The sequence below is a fragment of the Erpetoichthys calabaricus genome, chromosome 2 (assembly GCF_900747795.2).
Source record: "Erpetoichthys calabaricus chromosome 2, fErpCal1.3, whole genome shotgun sequence".
Taxonomy (NCBI): domain Eukaryota; kingdom Metazoa; phylum Chordata; class Cladistia; order Polypteriformes; family Polypteridae; genus Erpetoichthys; species Erpetoichthys calabaricus.
In genome coordinates this window covers 117469989-117489629 of record NC_041395.2, presented here as the reverse complement: position 1 = coordinate 117489629, position 19641 = coordinate 117469989, and the positions used below count along the sequence as shown (strand labels likewise).

Below are 19641 nucleotides of genomic sequence, written 5' to 3'. Positions count from 1 at the left end.
ACTTGGAGAAAAGTGCTGCTTAGACTGCAGCTTTTCTTTCCAACCAGTTTCTTAACTCAACTGAAAGGGAAGTTCCTATATTCTATTCAATAAAACTAGGCCTGTGTGCGTCCAGTCCCTCAGCGCAATCTTACTGTTTAGTTTGGTGCTGTAATTGAAAGAGGGAAATGTGAGTGCGAGGCACATGAGGAGTGAAAAGCACACCAAGAGTTGCCCTCAAAGATAAGTATAAAAGCAGACAGGAGGCGAACAAGGTGGCTCAAAATGAGAAAAGTATAAAAAGCAGGTATAGGAATGTGGTCAAGAAGTTCAGACACAAAAGGATACCAAAGTAAGGTGCCAAAGGTACATGTAGGGCAAGAGATATCAAATACTTTTCGATTTATTCTGTTACCTGCTTTTGAAAGGTATTGTGGCTAGCTCTAAAATTCTGAATTACTTCTATGAGCACAGTGGTAACACAATATGAAAACAAGTTTGGGAGAAAAGTTTAGGAAAGCCCGCTAATGTGATTTTTGGTGAACAAGTGGGACCGTTTGCTCTTTTTATTTATCTGCAAAGAATCTTTTAGGGATGTAGGATTGTTTGCCTGTCTACTATTATCAAAGTATTTAGCAAGAAATCGGCATTGACAAGCAATCAAATGTACAATTTCTAAATACATTTATTACATTACAGGGTGGCAGAGAACTGGGAAATTATCTGCATAATCAAGAACAAGGCAACAAGCAATCCTAAGTAGGACAGCAGCCTACTGCCAGAGCACAGTCCCACACACATACTTGTTCATGTCCGATCAGTTTATAATTGGTATTTTTCTCAATATTCACATCTTGTTTCTTTCTGCATCCTAATTGCCAAATCCACGAGGGCATGAGAAGAAATCGTGTAGGGTAGAGGCTGGGTTACGATTTGAACACGTGTCCGTGGATCTGTGTAGAGCCAGGCACTGTACCATTGTATCAACCTAAAAGGACTTTTATCTAACCATCCATTTTTTGAGCAACTTCAAGGTCATGATGTGATGGTTCTTATCTTGTCAGCAGTGGGGCCAAACCTAGATGTAGCACACTGACCTACTCAGATGTGCTCATACTAGGACAGTTGCTAGTTAACCTAACATGCATATTCTTGCAATATGTGAAGTGAACCATATCCTGAGAACAATCAATAGACACTGGAAGAATGTGTGAAGAATGTGTGAACTCCACAGACTTTGTCCAAGCTTGGATTTAAAATATGGACTGTGGAACTATAAAGCAGTCAAAATTTTTAAGTCTCCTAAAAGGCATATATCATTCAGCAGGAAGTACATTTGGGGTTAGTAAGTATTTAAAACAAAATGGTTGGAGAAGCCATTGACATGAATGAAGAAGCTGCTACAACTGTTAGTGGAGTACTTCTGGAATTCTGCATGTTTAGTAGACCTACATAATCACCAGTGTGCTGCTAATTGGATGCAGTGAGTCTCGCTGTGGACTGAAGGTTGACTGTTTTATTTTAAGTGGATAAAGGTTTATCCAGTCAAACCAATATGTTTATCCTTTCTTCTTTACCCAAAGTATGTAACGTGTTGTGGATTGGGGGGACAAGGGGAGTGAGTTAGACCGAACAATGTCTCCTTTGACTAGATAAGCGTTTCTCAACCTTTAAGTATTTGCGACCTGAGTTTTCATAAGTTTTAATCGTGCCCCCCTAATGTTTTTTTTGAAAGGAGCCCACTAATACCAATTTGTTCTTTTTTAATTAATTATATATAATAGATGCATATTTTATTATACCTACTTAACTTTTATCGATATTTACCTAACTTTATATTTATTTTTCTAGTATCAGAATGTAGTTTAAGTTAATTTGTTTTGGTTTCAATAGATGTATTTTTCATATTTTCGATTCTTGTTTTCTTTTAACATCTTCACGCCCCCCTAGGGGGGCCCGCCCCACAGGTTGAGAACCACTGGACTAGATAGTGCCGTGAAAAGGTATTTACTGCCTTCCTAATAGCCTCTAGTTTTTAAATATTTACACAATTGATGGCCTCAGACCAATACAGCAGAATGTGACCACAAGTTAAAACACAATACCATTTTTTTAAGTCATTGCTTTTTTTATTCAAGGAACAAAGCCATCCAACACCCATGTGAAAAAGTAATTGTCCCTATAGTTTTAGTACTTGGTGGCAGCACTTAACAACAATAATTACAACTAAATGCTTCCTCTAATTGGAAATGTCTTTACATAGTGTGGATGCTAGAGGCGCTGTTGCCCCATGAAACCCACCAGACAGACGTCCAAGACACACTTATAAAAAGCACCAAGAAGAATTTAATAATACTTTTTCTTCCAATACAGTGCACAAAGCACCACACACTCCACAATTCTTCAATAATCAATACAAAGATAGCAATAATCAATAACAATACACACCCAGCAGCTTAGTACCCAACCTCCCAACTCTGGCTCTCCTTGCTGGGTCTTCACCAGTCCTTTAAATAGTCCATAACCTGGAAGTGTTTCTCCCGGGTTCAATGCCACATCATCCTTCAAGTAGCCCGGAAGTACTGCGGGCTTCCGTCCTCATGACTCCAAAGTACGTCCGGGTTGTTGTAACTGTAGTAGTCCCCAGGTTCTTTGTGAGCTCCCCCTGGTGGTACCCACGGCACCCAACAGGGCTGAGGAAACGGACTCCACGTCCCAGGATGCTTTGAGGGAATCTGGGGAACCGTTGCCATCCGAGGGAGCTGCCACCTAGCATCCCGAGGAGGTAGTGTCCTGAAAAGGCTGCCTTCTTCCATTCTATTTTTTTCAGGGACATCCCAGCCAGACTGAACCGCTGGCTGTCCATCACAATCGATATTGAGGAATTGTAGCCCACTCTAATTTGCAGAACAGCTTTAACTTGGACACATTGGTAGGTTTGCAAGCATGAACTACTTATTTGAGGTGCTACCAGAGCATCTCTACTTGGTTCAGGCCATTCCAAAACTTTTTGTTCCTTTTGAGCCATTCAGTTCTAGACTTGCTTTTTGCCTTTTGCTTCATAACCTAGTTACACTCTAGCTACAGGTCACCGACAAATGATCTATCATTCTCCTTAAGAATATCCTATTAAAGTTCAGAATTCATGGTTCCTTCAATAATGGCAAGTCTTCAAGGTCTTGAAGCACCTTAGCATCCCCACACCATCACAGTAGCACCCCCATGTTCTTGCTGTTGAATTCTGTATTAATTTTAATGCCAGATGCAGTGGAATCTGTCATCAACTTGTTTGACCAAAGGCTTGGAGATCATCCTGGTGTTTCTTTGCAAATGCAAGATGAGCATGGGTGTTACCTCTGTTGTCCAAGAGTATTTCTGTATTGTAGGCTCATTAACACTGGCCTTCACTGAGGCTAGAAAGCCCTACATGTGTTTTGAGTGTTCTTCTGAGGTCCACTGAGACATGAATGAGTTACTGTTGTGCCCTTGGGGTAACATTAGCAGGCTGACATTTCCTAAGAAGCTTCAGCTTTGAATTGGCTTTGTAACCCCTACCTTGTCAACAGCTTTTTAACTCCTCTCTTGTGGAATTTCCTCAGGTCGAGGCACAGTGTTCTAGAAACCTTTGATGACTTCACTGTCTTGCAAAACTCAATATATGATGATGTTTGGATTCAACAGGCCTGGCTGTAGTCTGGTCTGGTGGTGTTCAGTGGCTGTGACTGATTATTGATTAACTTTGGACAGCTGTTTGATAAACTTAGGGAGTGATTATCTTTTCACATGGGAAATACAGGTGGTGGATACCTTTATTAAAGATATTACCTTTATTTAAGATATGGAAGAAGATGATCCACTGTGGCAATCCCTAACGGTAGCAGCCAAAAGTAGACAAAGATACCTTTATTACTTGCATATATTAAGTAGCAATTTAGAAATGGTGTTCTGTTTGCTCATGTGCCTTTTATGCATGAAATCTTTTGGCAAATATACAAAAATAGATATAAGGAAGGGGATCATACTTTTTCACAACTGCATGTATTCCTCAGCTATAGGTTTGTGAATCTTTCTATGGATTCCTGACTAATTGGTGTTCTTCCCAATTTTGGCACTTGGCCCCGTTTCGAATAATCAATTTCTGCTTTACTTCATTGTTACACCTCTAGTAAATTTTACTGCCATGATAGATTCTTATTTTTGTCTTTGAAGCATCTCATCTTTTCCAACGTTTTCTCAGATTAAAATGTATTCTGTTTACTTCAGTACATTTTAGGTTACATCTCGGTGAACTACACTGTTCTGTTTTGTAGCTTTTATTATGTCTTGATATTCCGGTAGTTAAATTAATATCTTAATGTCTATAATGTTACTCTTCAAATCTTACTTTTCATGGTCAACTTTAAGATCTAGCAGCTTTTCTGTTTGTGCTCTTATTTAAAAAAAAAAAAAAAGTTTGCACACAAGCAAGGGACTAGCAATATACTGGGAGTGCACCTTAGTGCTTTCTCTTACTATAATATAAAATATACCCTGTTGTTCAGCTGTTTCTCATTTTCATGATCCTGGCTTTCATTTATCCAATGTCCCAGAAGTAGAGTATAGCAGATATTCTAGAGAAACTTGTTGCCATAATGCCATATGACAGAAGTGATCAGATGGTTTAGACAGATGTAGAAAGTGTTTTACGGTATTACTGAATCTAAATTAGTTACACTGCTTCAGAAAGTTAATGCTTCTATTACAAACACAATCTGTAAATCGAGTCGTATTAGAACAACACACATTATGGAACCTGCAGTAAGGGTAACTTTTGTATACTAATGGCTGGACTTCTGGTTAGGGTGTTTGCGGTGGCAGGTTGGAGGTACTGTATTCCACAGAAGGCTCCAGTTGTGAATAAAGACTTAAGTATATCCGCTGTCAGCAAATGGGTGCAGTATGGTCTGCATGAGGTGATTTTTTTTTTTTTTAATTTTGTTGCTTAAATGTTTTTTTCATAACTCCACCTCATCTTATCATGGATCATCTCATCCACAAGGTATAAAAACTAAAGAGCACTAGAAGATTGCAGGGCATGCTGGTGCACAATTCAGTAGAGTGTTTGCTCTTCCATTCTGAAGCTGATGAAATACTACCTACTGCAGTACTGCCTTATAAGAAGGATTTGATCTGGTTTGTAAGCAGTTCCACAATGACTGATTAGTATAAGCTAGGTTACACATTCAACCTGTTACGTGAATGGCGATCTTCTCATAACTTTCTTCATAGTACTGCACTGTTGACTTCTCCTCTTTTTTTTGTCTTTAGCAAGTAAGAAGTTTTTCTTTCTTTTTACAAATTCTTGGGTACTTGTTGACCTTCTGTAAAAAGCCAGGTTTCTCTCCAGGCACAAAAAAGTTCTATTTAGTAATGGCTTCATACATCTTAGAGGGAAGCGGTGTAATGGAGACTTGCCCTGACCTGTGCCTACTATTGGACGTTGAAGCATTCATTCTGATTCTGATTGCAGGAGACGGTTTCATGTACAGTGATCTTGTTTTGCCATTTACTCTTATTTAAATTTCTCTTCTACTACTTCAAGATTGGTTTAAATTTGCTCTTGAAAGTATTTGCAAATGACAGTATTTTAGGATCAGATTTTTTCGTTTACTTGGTCAGTATACTGTATTTGGATTTTAAGAGTCCTATTTATCATTGTTACCTTGTTGAGAGGTTTACTTACCTTGGCAGTGACTCTTCCTGTGAAGTCAGTAGACAGATTGGGAGATCATGGGGAGTCATGAGGTCACTGGAAAGGGGTGTGTGGTGCTCCCGATATCTATGCAAAAGGACCAAGGTCCAAGTCTTTAGAGTCCTGGTGCTTCCCATCTTACTATATGGTTGCGAGACATGGACGCTATCCAGTCACCTGAGACAAAGACTGGACTCCTTTGGTACTGTGTCTCTCCGGAAAATCCTTGGGTACCGTTGGTTTGACTTTGTGTCGAATGAGCAGTTGCTCATGGAGTCCCGAATGAGGCTCATTACCTGCATTGTGAGGGAACATCAGTTACAGCACTACAGCCATGTGGCACGTTTCCCCGAGGGTGATCCTGCTCGTAAGATCCTCATTGTTGGGGACCCAAGTGGCTGGACCAGGCCAAGGGGTCACCCACGTAACACCTGGTTGCAGCAGATAGAGGGTCCATTTTCAGAGGGTAGGACTGGACTGCGTGTCTGCCTGAGGGGTTGCCAACCGGGATCCCAAGCTGTTTCGACGTGTAGTGGGCGCAGCAACGCACTGTACCAGTGCCTGCTCCCCAACTTGACTTGACTTGATTTATCATTGTGGTGTTTGTGCATGGCCACTGGTTTCCATTTTATATGAATAAATGCACAGTGTGTGTTCTTATTTAGATACACTAATATCTGTATATTTTTCCTTTCAGATGTGCCAATGTGAAGCAGTTTTTGCTTTTATTATTTTAAAATATAAGCTGCATGGGCACAACAACTGATATGGTTGCATTCTGAACAGAATGACACTATTTTGGAATGTAATGTGTTGTGCTTGCCAAGTGGTTAACTTCTTTGGGTTTGCGATGAACACATCAAGCATTTACAGTACGCTTAGAGTGACCTGCTGATTGTAAATTGAAGTCTAGAATGTTTGATAACTAGAAACTTGGAAAGTATACAGTAGTGACAAAGTTTACTTGAGATGAGACAAGTTGCTTTATACAAGTTGTATAGCACCATATAGAAATGTTTAGAATCACAAGTGGAGCTGAAAGCTGTCAAAAGTGGTTTTCTATGTAAGAATTCTAACCTTTAACACTAAAGGGATTCAAGGGTAGAGAGGCTGTCACTCCCAAAGAGACCCAGAAAAGTGCTAGACTTCAAATCTCCATTTACAAAAGCTCTTTCTTTTCTTGTGCCCAATAGGTTCAACCAGCACTCCAGATGGCTTGCAGTACACGTACATTGAGCTCCCATACCACGGTAACAGCATCAGCATGCTGGTGGCATTCCCTGTTAATTACAACACCCCTCTGTCTGAACTTCTCCCTCACATCAGTACTAAAACCATTCAGAGCTGGCTAGGACTTATGACTCAGAGGAGGGTTGGACTGGTCATCCCAAAGTAGGTGTTCTCGTTTTTTTTCTGTGCTTTTCTCTGTTTTACTTTTATAATGTGTGTTATAATACTGTATTTTACTACAGTTTATTTTTAAACCCATTTATACCAATTCAAGTTCGTGTGGTGCCACCAGAACCTATCCTGACAACATTGATTGCAAGGAAGGGACCAACATTGCACAGGCAAGCTTGCACATACCCCACCACTCACATATAGAGGATTGAGTTAATAATAATAATAATAATAATAAATTTTATTTATATTGCACTTTATATTTTAGCAATCCCAAAGTGCTACAGAGTAAAAATAGAATAATAAAATAAAAAAACAAACAAAAAAAAAAAAAAACAGAAGAGTCTATAAAATACTTTAACAAAATGTCTTTCTAAAAAGATGAGTTTTTAGGTTTCGCTTAAAGGCCTCAGTCGACTGTGGGGCTCTCAGGTAATCAGGGAGGGCATTCCACAGCCTCGGCGCCACCGATGAAAACGCCCTGTCACCCATGCTGCTGAGCTTAGTTCTGGGGACTTGAAGAGTGTTAGTGTGTACAGAGCGGAGGGAACGTAAGGAGTTATGGGGGGTAAGGAGTTCCTGTAGATAAAGAGGGGCATGTCCATAAATGCACTGGTGGGTAAGAAGGGAGACCTTATACTCTATTCTGAATGAAACAGGGAGCCAGTGAAGGGTTTGCAGGATTGGGGTGATGTGATCATACTTTCGCACCCTCATCAGGATCCTGGCAGCGCTGTTCTGAATATACTGGAGTCAAAAGGAGTTGGAGTCTTATGAAAAAAATCTTTGTTTTGTGGGATGAAACACAAAGAGGAAAATTGAAAGAACATGCAAGCTCCACAGAGAGTGGGACATAGAAATGAGCTGTAAAGCAGCAGCACTAACCTTCTCATCACCTGTCTGTTCATCTGCATTACAAAGCAATATTACACTACTACTATATTTAATTATTTAGTATTCTTATACAGTTTTTAGAAATCATGCGGCTTTTAGGATGTATTTGATAGATTAAACTGTTATTTAATTTGATCTTGCATTTTTATGTAGCACTTTTTTCATGCTATATATTCCAGTATGAAAAAGCAGCTTGAATTACTAGTTGGACATCTGGAGGCAGGCTACATGTACTGCATGCGTAGTGGTATTGGTGGGTGAACAATCTTGTCTTTTATGCATAACACTGTTTCTTGTTTTTGGCCAGGTTTACAGTTGAGACAGAGACCGATCTAAAACCCTATCTGTCTGCCCTTGGCATCAAAGATATGTTCCAGGCGGGGAAGGCTAATTTTGCAAAAATAACAAGTAAGAAGACTGAGACAAATGCAAGCTTGATGTTCATCTTCTGGAAATGTAAAGGGCACTGGGAATTGTGACTCAGTCTCTAACTGAAAGGTTATTTATTGCATTCAACCTTCGGTTACAACTAGCTGTGATGGGCTTATGGTCCTTACATCATGACCATAACTAAATGTAAATCCAAGCCCTTGCTATTGTCTTTTCCCCTAATGTTTATAGACTGTGAATGAATATGGAACAGCACTTGCACAATCGTGGTTTTACTGTACTCCTCATTTTACATGGCTCTTATTGTCATTTTGCTTTATCATGTCAGAAACCAGGTGGGAAGTACTTCTGTTGAATTTTATCATGCAATAGTGTAGCTCTACCCTTTAATGGCTACCACAGTTTCAAGCCATTTCTTACCCAGCCAAGTATTTGTATTTACAAAAGTCCCAACAGTATTGTGTGTAGGGCAAGGGCACGGCCATGGATAGGATGTCAGTCCATTACATGAGATGCTGAAACAGGCTGTCATGCCTACTTCAATCCCATTGAATTAGAGACGGCAGTCAATCTGTCCTGCTGTGGGAAGAAAACCGGAGTACCTGGGGAAATCCAAATGAACAATGGGAGACTGTAATAATGATGATTTGACAGAGTGTCACACATCTAGCGGTAAAGCAGCAGTTCGGAACTCCTCGGCCAACGCACTGGCATTTAAAAAGTGCCAAGAATGGATTTTCCAGTAGCATATTGTCTTGAAACATTTTCTTGTTGTCCACCTGCAGCCACGAAAGGTCAGATGAATTAAATTTGGAAGATTTAATCAGGAGGGCATCTCACAGATCCAGGTGCCCTATTACTGAGGCAGGGATGAGTGGGCGGTGATGTGTCCCATTAAAAATAAATTTTGTAAAGCAACATTAGTAATTCTAACGTTTTAATTTCATTACATGTTTTTAGACGTTCAAATATGTGTAACCACGGATAGTACATGGTGGTTTGACTGCAGTCTGTATGTGCACGTACACAATTGGCTTTTAAAAAGTATGTGTAAGGAGACGGATGCATATTACAATCCCACACTGGAGTAATTTATGAGTGGGGATGAAAATTCCTCACTTAGGGATTTCTTACTGTTTTTTCTTTCCTTTTCAATAGGGTCTGAGCAGCTCAGCGTATCCAAAGCATTTCAGAAGGCTAAAATTGAAGTAAATGAAGAAGGAACAAAGGCATCAGCCGCCACAGGCAAGTAATGCTAGAGCTATAGTAGTTGAACTGCGGAAGGGATGAAATAGGTACAGCTGGGGAGTTATGCCCACAGTTGACATAATAAACGGGTTTACTGTCTCTTTTTATCTTGACAGCTGTGGTAATGATGGCTCGCTCATCACCTCAGTGGATTATTATAGACCGACCTTTTGTCTTCTTTATTCGTCACAACCCAACAGGTAAAGTTGCTGGTGGCAGCATGCTGAACACCTGAGTTTTGCCAAGTTTTACATCCATATGTTCTAGCCCTCATTCCTTTGGTATTCTTATCTAGAATGTTTTTTTTTTGTGCCCTCAACTATTAGATAAATATAAATACTCACACTACACACATTAGAATGACTAAAAGGGGAGAAAACAAAAAAACAAACAAAATAAGTACTTCTGACTTGGCTGTCACTGTCACAGTGAGGCATTTTGCAGGCATATTGTTGTTAGTATGAAGGAGCCCCAGTAGTGTTTCTTGAAACACTTTTGCTGAATGATGTGTTGGCTGAAAGTAGTCCGTGTTAGTGTGTCAGGTGGAGGATGTGCAGCATTGTTTATAATGGCACTGTTTTGTTTTAATTCTGTCCTTTGCTACTACCTTAAGGGGATCCAGAGTTCATCCCATAAGGTAACTTGCCCTTTTAATTAGCTTGTTAATTCTGTGGGCCTCTCTTGAAGTGATGATAGTAGAAAACTACAATCACACTGGCCATCACAAAGTTGTACAAGATGTGAAGGATGTCACATCCCTCATTAAAGGAATGCAGTTTCCTAATAAAAAAGAGCCTGCTCTGCCCTTTCTTACAGTGCATCCGGAAAGTATTCACAGTGCATCACTTTTTCCACGTTTTGTTATGTTACAGCCTTATTCCAAAATGGATTAAATTCATTTTTTTCCTCAGAATTCTACACACAACACCCCATAATGACAATGTGAAAAAGTTTACTTGAGATTTTTGCAAATTTATTAAAAATAAAAAAAATTGAGAAAGCACATGTACATAAGTATTCACAGCCTTTGCCATGAAGCTCAAAATTGAGCTCAGGTGCATGCTGTTTCCCCTGATCATCCTTGAGATGTTTCTGCAGCTTAATTGGAGTCCACCTGCGGTAAATTCAGTTGATTGGACATGATTTGGAAAGGCACACAGCTGTCTATATAAGGTCCCACGGTTGACAGTTCATGTCAGAGCACAAACCAAGCATGAAGTCAAAGGAATTGTCTGTAGACCTCAGAGACAGGATTGTCTCGAGGCACAAATCTGGGGAAGGTTACAGAAAAATTTCTGCTGCTTTGAAGGTCCCAGTGGGCACAGTGGCCTCCATCATCCGTAAGTGGAAGAAGTTTGAAACCACCAGGGTCCTCATGTATAAACGGTATGGACGCACAGAAATGTTGCGTACGAACGTTTCCACGCTCAAATCCAACCATCCATCCATTTTCCAACCCGCTGAATCCGAACACAGGGTCACGGGGGTCTGCTGGAGCCAATCCCAGCCAACACAGGGCACAAGGCAGGAACCAATCCAGGGCAGGGTGCCAACCCACCACAGGACACACCCACACACCAAGCACACACTAGGGCCAATTTAGAATCGCCAATCCACCTAACCTGCATGTCTTTGGACTGTGGGAGGAAACCGGAGCGCCCGGAGGAAACCCACACAGACACGGGGAGAACATGCAAACTCCACGCAGGGAGGACCCGGGAAGCGAACCCGGGTCCCCAGGTCTCCCAACTGCGAGGCAGCAGCGCTACCCACTGCGCCACCGTGCCGCCCCACGCTCAAATCGTGATGTATAAAACCTAAACTTGGCATAAAGCCACGCACATTTCCACGGTACCTCATACCTTGGCGTACGCAATTTCTCCGCTCGGTTTTGCAGACTGGCGGCACCCAGCGTCAAAGCAGTGCTACTGTTCCTATGTAGTTACCCTTTCTTTCTTAGCTCCACATTCCTGACGCGGCTTTATAAATACAGTCGACCCTTGATATACGACCGGCTTGACATGCGAACAACTTGATTTACGACCAAAATTTTTATTTTGATTTACGACCAACATCTTGCGTTACGACCTGAATGCGGTCACGTGTATCCGCTTGCGCGATTGTAAACAAACAGAAACATTCCTATTAATGCGGCACTCATTCAATAAAATGTCAGGTTTGTAAACTCTCTTGGGACCTCCCCCAACTAGAAGACATGCCAAAGTCCAAACTCGGTATGGAAGACTGTTTATCTGTTGCTGGGGCAAAAGCCGGCTTAAAGCTGTGCTAAGTCTCTCAGCCAAAGCAAACAGAAAAGATATCGATGGGTGATACGCATGTGATATCCCTGCCCGGCAATGGACAAGCAAGCTTCCACAGTCGCGGCAATCGCACTTCAGGACGCACTTCAGCACGCACTTCAGCATGTTGTTCCCATTGAGTGGGGGGGGGGGGGGGGGGGGGCTCAGAAGAGTTCAGAAACAGTTCCTTGTATCATCGCAAGGAAATGCTGAGAAAAATTCTCGTCAGAATAACTTGTAGGCAGGAGGAGATTAAAATTAACGCAAAAGAAGCTATTGAAATGATTGCAAATGCCTGAGCGCAAGTTAAAGAAAGCCTTTAAAAAGCCTTCAGTTTCATTATCATCATCCTCCTCCCTTCCTGCAGCCCAAAGATGTCAAATTAAATGGTGAGTACAGTATGAAATTTGTTTCTGGTAGGCTAGGCACTTTTTATTACTTTTTGGTTAGTACATTAGAAAAATTATTGGTGTTTTGGTAAATTATGCACATTATACAACCCTTTTTTTATTATGAAAAGGTTAAGTAAGTAAGTGTTGCAGTGGGAGGTTCGGAACGCATTATGGGTATTTCCATTATTTCTTATGGGAAAAATAGTCTTGACTTACAACCAACTTGAGTTACAACCAGCCCTCGCGAACGAATTGAGTTCGTAAGTCAAGGGTCCACTGTACACTGAAACTAACTGCATATTGTTTATTAGTGTAATGCATCTGATTGTAATTAACCTGCAGCAATATAATGGTCCAGGGAATAGCCATAGTATTCCAAATACCATAACTGCTTTAGCATTGTAACTGCATCTTCTTCTTCTTTCAGCTGCTCCCGTTAAGGGTTGCCACAGCAGATCATCTTTTTCCATATTACTCTCACTGCACCACTCGGAGTATTTATATCACTGTATCTGAGTGGGGAAATCACAGCAGCAGCTGATCGGAAAGAGAAATATCAGTATACAGCATGAAGCAGACGCTGCCTGAGCCACGGCAAAATGCTTTAGAGACTTCCCAGTACGGACTTCGCGGTTTAGAAAAGGTTTCATCCCAAGAACTCTAAACACACTCAATCAGTCCATCAAGTGCTCCTTGTAGAACTGTTTGTACTTATAAGTACAATTACCACACTGTAAACTTGCACTACAGTTATAATATTGCACAACCTGCGCCACTTTATAAAGCGCGTATTTACATATGATGACGGTATTCATTTTTAAGATGAAATGCAGCAAAATATGTTGATTTATATTATACAGATAAAACTAACTTCATTTAAATAATCTGTATTGTTAATAATTAAACATGTGAGGACACGGTGCTGCAGCGCTAGCTAGTTCAGGGATTGTTCCTGCATTGCGTTGTATTCTTGCACTGACGCGACACTGGAAAGATAGACGGATAGAATAATTAAACATGTACTACGAAGATATTTCAATGTTCCTTAAACGTTTTGAAGAATCGGCGTTCTAAGCTTACAAATGGCTTCACGTCTATTACAGAGCTGATTGTGTGGCGATTGGGTATTTGGAGAAAGAAAAGTAAGGACAGGAATTGGAGGTTAGTACGTTTGAAAGAGACAGTACTGCTGTGATAAATTATTTCATTGAAGGTCGCGCATGGCGCAGCAAGCCTCTTCTGTGAGATATGAACAAGCACTGCGCCACCGTGTTCCCATGTTTAATAACATGCTTTCATTCCTATCATCATGAAAAAGATATCACCTATACATCTCAGTATTTTAATTATTCAGAGAGCTGTAATATCACGAATGTAATGGATTATGTGTCCTGTTGGAGAAAGAGAGAGCCCGTTTAAGAAGCAGGTAGTGATTCACACACAGAGCACAAAGAAGATCAAATACAGAACAAAGCATTTAACGTCCTACTTTAGTTACAATGGGATTTGAGAAACTAGTAAATTTAAACGATTTTAAGATGAAGTTTATGATGTTCTACTTTAATGGCAAAATAAACTACGTGATTAAAGTGGAAATTTAGAGATTAAAGTTGACATTTCGTGCTTTTTTCCCCCCACTGTGTGCCTATTTTTTTGTCTGTACCCTAATAAGCTTTCATACGACACTGAGACGGTGGGCTACGACTTGCCTTTTCACTGCGACTTTGATATGTGATTTTTTTTTTATTTCGGGCACTGTGCGACTTTGTGAACTTGAGCTTTCGACTTTCTCCAACACTCTGTCACTCGATCAACTTCCTTTTGTTGATTATACCACTGTTTAAACCAACAAATAGTTCATTTTTCCTTTGCCTCCACTTGGTATTCGGTGAAATTCTTTTATTTTCCCCCGTGCTTTTCCCATTGTCTTTTCTCAGAAGGCGATTTATATTGATTTGCATATTCAAAGAGGCGTAATTCTGGGAGGAGCTGGGGCGGGACAGAAGGCGCATGCACGTGCGTTACTTTTCACACTGATCGGGATTTATGTAGTAGAAGAACGTGAAAGTTTGCGTACGTACAGATTCCTGCATCTGGATTTCTCTGTGCGTACGCACATTCCCGCTTTTGTGGTTATGCCATGTTATAGTGTGAGTTCTACGCACGGCGTTATACGTGAGGCCCCAGGACTCTTCCTAGAGTTGGCTGGCCCTCTAAACTGAACGATTGGGGAAGAAGGGCCTTAGTCAGGGAGGTGACCAAGAACCCGACGGTCACTCTGTTGGAGCTCCAGAGGTCCTCTGTGGAGAGAGGAGAACCTTCCAGAAGGACGACCATCTCTGCAGCAATCCACCAATCAGGCCTGTATGGTAGAGTGGCCAGACGGAAGCCACTCTTTAGTAAAAGGCACATGGCAGCCCGCCTGGAGTTTGCCAAAAGGCACCTGAAGGACTCTCAGACCATGAGAGAGAAAATTCTCTGGTCTGATGAGACAAAGATTGAACTCTTTGGTGTGAATGCCAGGTGTCACGTTTGGAGGAAACCAGGCACCGCTCATCACCAGGCCAATACCATCCCTACAGTGAAGCATGGTGGTGGCAGCATCATGCTGTGGGGATGTTTTTCAGCGGCAGGGACTGGGAGACTAGTCAGGATAAAGGGAAAGATGACTGCAGCAATATACAGAGACATCCTGGATGAAAACCTGCTCCAGAGCGCTCTTGATCTCCGACTGGGGCGACGGTTCATCTTTCAGCAGGACAACGACCCTAAGCACACAGCCAAAATATCAAAGGAGTGGCTTCAGGACAACTCTGTGAATGTCCTTGAGTGGCCCAGCCAGAGCCCAGGCTTGAATCCGATTGAACATCTCTGGAGAGATCTTAAAATGGCTGTGCACCGATGCTTCCCATCCAACCTGATGGAGTTTGAGAGGTGCTGCAAAGAGGAATGGGCGAAACTGGCCAAGGATAGGTGTGCCAAGCTTGTGGCATCATATTCAAAAAGACTTGAGGCTGTAATTGCTGCCAAAGGTGCATCAACAAAGTATTGAGCAAAGGCTGTGAATACTTGCGATTTCTCAGTTTATTTTTAATAAATTTGCAAAAACCTCAAGTAAACTTTTTTCACGTTGTCATTATGGGGTGTTGTGTGTATAATTCTGAGGAAAAAAATGAATTTAATCCATTTTGGAATAAGGCTGTAAGATAACAAAATGTAGAAAAAGTGATGCGCTGTGAATACTTTCCGGATGCACTGTATATAGTTCCTCTCTTGTACGATACCAGTCCAAACTGAATAGTGAATGGGCATTGAGTCTCTCTGGTACAGCAAAAGTCAATAACCACTTCTTTGGTTTTGCTTATTTTAAGGTGCAGGCAATTCTTTTTGCACTATGAAACAAAGTTGTCCACCTTCTCTGTACGTATGGGGTATGCTAGTAAGGAGATGAGAATCATCCGAGAATTTCTGTGAGTGAAGTTACCTGGTGTTATATTTGTAGTTGAAGGTGTACAGTTAAGAGAAAGGAGACAGGACTCTTCCTTGTGGTGCTCCAGTGTTGCTCACATCCTTATCAGAAACACAGTCTTTGAGTCTCCCAAACTGGGGTATACCTGACAGGTGGTCCATTGTCCAGGACACCATAGGCTCATCCACCTGCATATCTCTGAGTTTATCCCTGGGTGGTAGTGAAGACACTGGAGAAATCATAAAATGCCATCCTCACAGTGCTGCTGTCTGTTATATAGCACCTTTTCTAATAGCAAACATCCCATTAATACAGTATTTAAGGCAAACTGAAGATAATAGAAACTAGCCAACCCGCGGCGTAGCATACTCCGCATAATTATGTATTGATGAGTGAACACTTCCTGAAAGACACAGTTGTCCAAATGGGGTGGGTTTGAGTATACGACTGTAGGTGAATGAAAAGATGGAACTCTGGAGAGGGCAACATACAATTGTCTGTGACTGACAATTGAAGGACCACCGTCACACGCTGCATACAGCGATTCACATCCGCGACAAACATGATTTTTCTTAGATGGTCCTGTCGCGTCCACCCTTGCACTCGAAGCATACACACTGCCTGGTCATGTGCCCACTCGCAAGAGCAACTTACAGAGACCTGCCCACCAACTGTAAGACCCTGGGATACCTCTCGCAAACTGTTTTACATGCTCATTCGGTGATTCACATCCGCCACAAACATGCTTCTTCTTAGATGGTTCTGCCGCATCCACCCTCGTTCTCGAAGCTTACGCACTGCCTGGTCATGTGCCCGCTCGCAAGAGCAACTCACGGAGACCCGCCCACCAACTCTAAGACCATGGCATGTAAAGCAGTTTGCGATGGTGGACGCGGTCGTGCATCATAACCGAAAAGAATAATGAAAAGTCAACGTGGCTCAGAGGTGCATGTGGAGTGACGCGAATGACGCCCTGTTTTGTGAGTTGCTGCGTCTGAGTTGGTGGGCGTGGCTCTGCAAGTTGTCGTCGTATCCAATGGTCTTAGAGTTGGTGGGCGTGGCTCCATCCTGCGTGCTCCTTGGGTGTCTTGTCTGTATAGATGATCAGAAAATAGAATGCCAATGGGGATATCCTTTAATTGTTTCATATCATTGTAACTATGCTTCAGTTTTAAACCAAAAGGAATTTACTTTAGTTTGTAAGAAATAATAAATGGACTTTCTATTTTTCAGGTACTATACTATTCATGGGACAGATTAACAAGCCTTAATAGGAAGAAGAATGACGCCTTATCACTCCACTCCACTCAAATTCTAAAATATGTGTGTTTTTATAACTTCACTTTGAACTGGCTTATATAAGATTTCTCTGTATTGTCACACTTTGTGATGGCCTAGGTGTTTTCAGTCAGGAGTATTTTTCTAATGAGCGTTTTTTTTTTGTTTGTTTTTTTTCTTTTGTTTTCTTTTTAAAAAAGGGTAGATGACTTGCATGTTAATTTATACTACTGAAATGAGCACAATGTAAGGTTAATTTATCAACTTGGGGGATTTTGTCTTTTTTTTTTTTAACATTTTAAATTTAGAGCAAAAGTATTACTAGACTTTTTGTATTCTTGAAAGATACTCTTTTAAATTAAATAACTTCATTTTTTTAACTTTGTACATAAGGTAAGTAAGTAAATAATGGTTTATACCTGGATTAGTTAAGATGTATTTCCTCCAAAAGCAATATTGTAATATTTGCATATATAATGCACCGTTTTGAAAGGAAAAAACAGATGTATGTGTTGTTAATAAAGAATTTTTTTTTTTTTAATGAAAAATGGCTTAATGACAATCTAGCCCTGCTCTGAAATACAACACCCCAATGCCTATGTTCTATGTATTCATTTGGATTTATTTACTGTACTTATGTGAAAGCTTTTGTTTAACTAGAGCAAATTCCTCCGTGCGCGGTTTTAAACGCCAGCTGCAGCACATGCATCACTCTTTCTTGTGCCTTCTGCGTGCAACCTGGCACTGTAGATGAAAAAGCATAATAGTTTCCATTAGGGGAATATTACATAAAACCTTAATTTCTAATCTTTGTGTAACAATTTTGACTTGAGACTCAGTCTCCCTTAACATGCTACAAGACACAGACTGAAGGTATTCATTATCTAAATGGACAATAGTACAGGACTGAGCAGTTTCATTCATCTCCTTTGTGGAAAAGTCATTAGTGTTCTTTTGACTTGATGTACATTTTTTTCATGCATGTCTCAAAGTTTGATTAAAGTGTAATGTTTTAGCTGCTGTGTCTTCAAATACAGTAAAAGCACATTATGATATAATTCAAACAAGACGAATTGCATCTACCCTACTAAAGACCCCTGGAAGGGAATGGCATGTGATGCCTACCCTGTGATGAAATGCTGCCATCTTGTACTTGTGCTGAGGGGGAGGATAGGCTTTAGGTACGCTGGAGATCTGTGGACAGGGATAACCCAAATCCCTTCAAATGCAGCACACTAAGAAAGAGACTTAATGCTCAGTGCTGTTTTAAAGTGGTGTGGAGTAATTAGTGATAGTTTCCATTTTTGGGGGGGGGGGGGGGCAGACTTGGAATTTTTAATACAAGGGGGGGGGGGGGAGGGAGTTGGTGGCTGCCATGCTTACTTTCTGTACTGGTGCCAGAAATGACTGCCAGTGGCTCAGCTTACTTTCTAATTGTAGCCAGTGATGTAATTTTTACATGCTGTATTATTTCATGAAATCTGAGGTACAGGTGGGTTTGGGATGGAATCCTCCACTTTTAATCACAATTCATGATTTAGAAAATAAACTGGGGGAACAAGAGCTGGTTGCTTATGGGGATTTCATTCTGCCCCCAAGTGAACTGCATTTTTTTTTTTCTTCCATAATACATGCTATGCAGCACCCAAAGTGAAAAGTTTCTCTGTGAAACACGAACGCTTGACCTTGCACTCTTTGACCTTTAACCTCTGCTCCATACAGTGCAAAGAATAAACCAGAGGAAGGTTTTGTGAGGCCTGAAGAACAGTGGCAGGGTTTTGTTTTTTTACTGTTGATTGGGGGGGGGGGGGGGGGTGTTCCGTCCCGTCCCGTCAGTGAGTCCTTTGGCTCATTTACAGTGGATCAGTGGTTGAATACTTCAGTGGCTGCGCTGGTCTTAGATCTAACCAGCTTCTAATTCAGAGGTGGAGTCATTTTAATGAATGAACTTTTTAATTCATTCCATTTTGTACATCTTCATGCAGTAGGCTCTTAAGTAGCCTGCAATCTGTGTTTTATGTTTATAGAGTGTAAAGATAGTTGTGTAGCCTTAAAAATAAACTGATTTAAATTTTCATTTTAGCAGTTTGTACATTATTTAAAAAGTTTTTTTTCTTTCAAGTGACCATGAACAGGTACCAGCTCAAATGACTTTGTGTTGTAAAACAGGAGCTGATGAGTCGCATCCACTTGAATGTGTGTACTCATCATCCAGTGACTGCTTTAATGACAAAGCTTTTGGAAAAAATAAATTACTATTTTTAGTAATGAAGGTTGCAAAACTAATGTGCTTCTGTAAAGAAAACACATTTTCTGCATTCTTTGGTGGGTGGGAAAGAGATGGTTTTTGGTTTGCTACACTCTCGTGCTGTGATGTGCCACTCCATAGACTTGTATAGGGCTCTTAGTACATCACAGCTGCTGGCACAATTGGCAGAGGAAGCCAAATTAACCAATCGTATTTATAAATGGGCCTTGTGTTACTGTAGATTATCCTGAATCCAAGCTATGGACTCTCTGGCAACATTTAGTGGATGAATCCAGGCTGAATTAGAAGAG

The 19641-nt window shown here is 40.9% G+C and overlaps 1 protein-coding gene across 3 annotated transcripts in view; it reads left to right on the top strand.

The window, feature by feature from the left end:
- The window catches only part of serpine2 (serpin peptidase inhibitor, clade E (nexin, plasminogen activator inhibitor type 1), member 2), a 44010-nt gene extending 24846 nt beyond the window's left edge, over window positions 1–19164 (top strand). For all 3 annotated transcript variants that reach the window (XM_028794419.2, XM_028794418.2, XM_028794420.2), the window contains exons 5-9: window positions 6904–7102; window positions 8313–8413; window positions 9554–9640; window positions 9760–9843; window positions 17038–19164. In XM_028794419.2, coding sequence (XP_028650252.1) covers window positions 6904–7102; window positions 8313–8413; window positions 9554–9640; window positions 9760–9843; window positions 17038–17075 — 509 coding nt within the window. In that variant the 3' untranslated portion in view covers window positions 17076–19164. The remainder of the gene's footprint in view (window positions 1–6903; window positions 7103–8312; window positions 8414–9553; window positions 9641–9759; window positions 9844–17037) is intronic.
- Window positions 19165–19641: the final 477 nt, after the last annotated feature.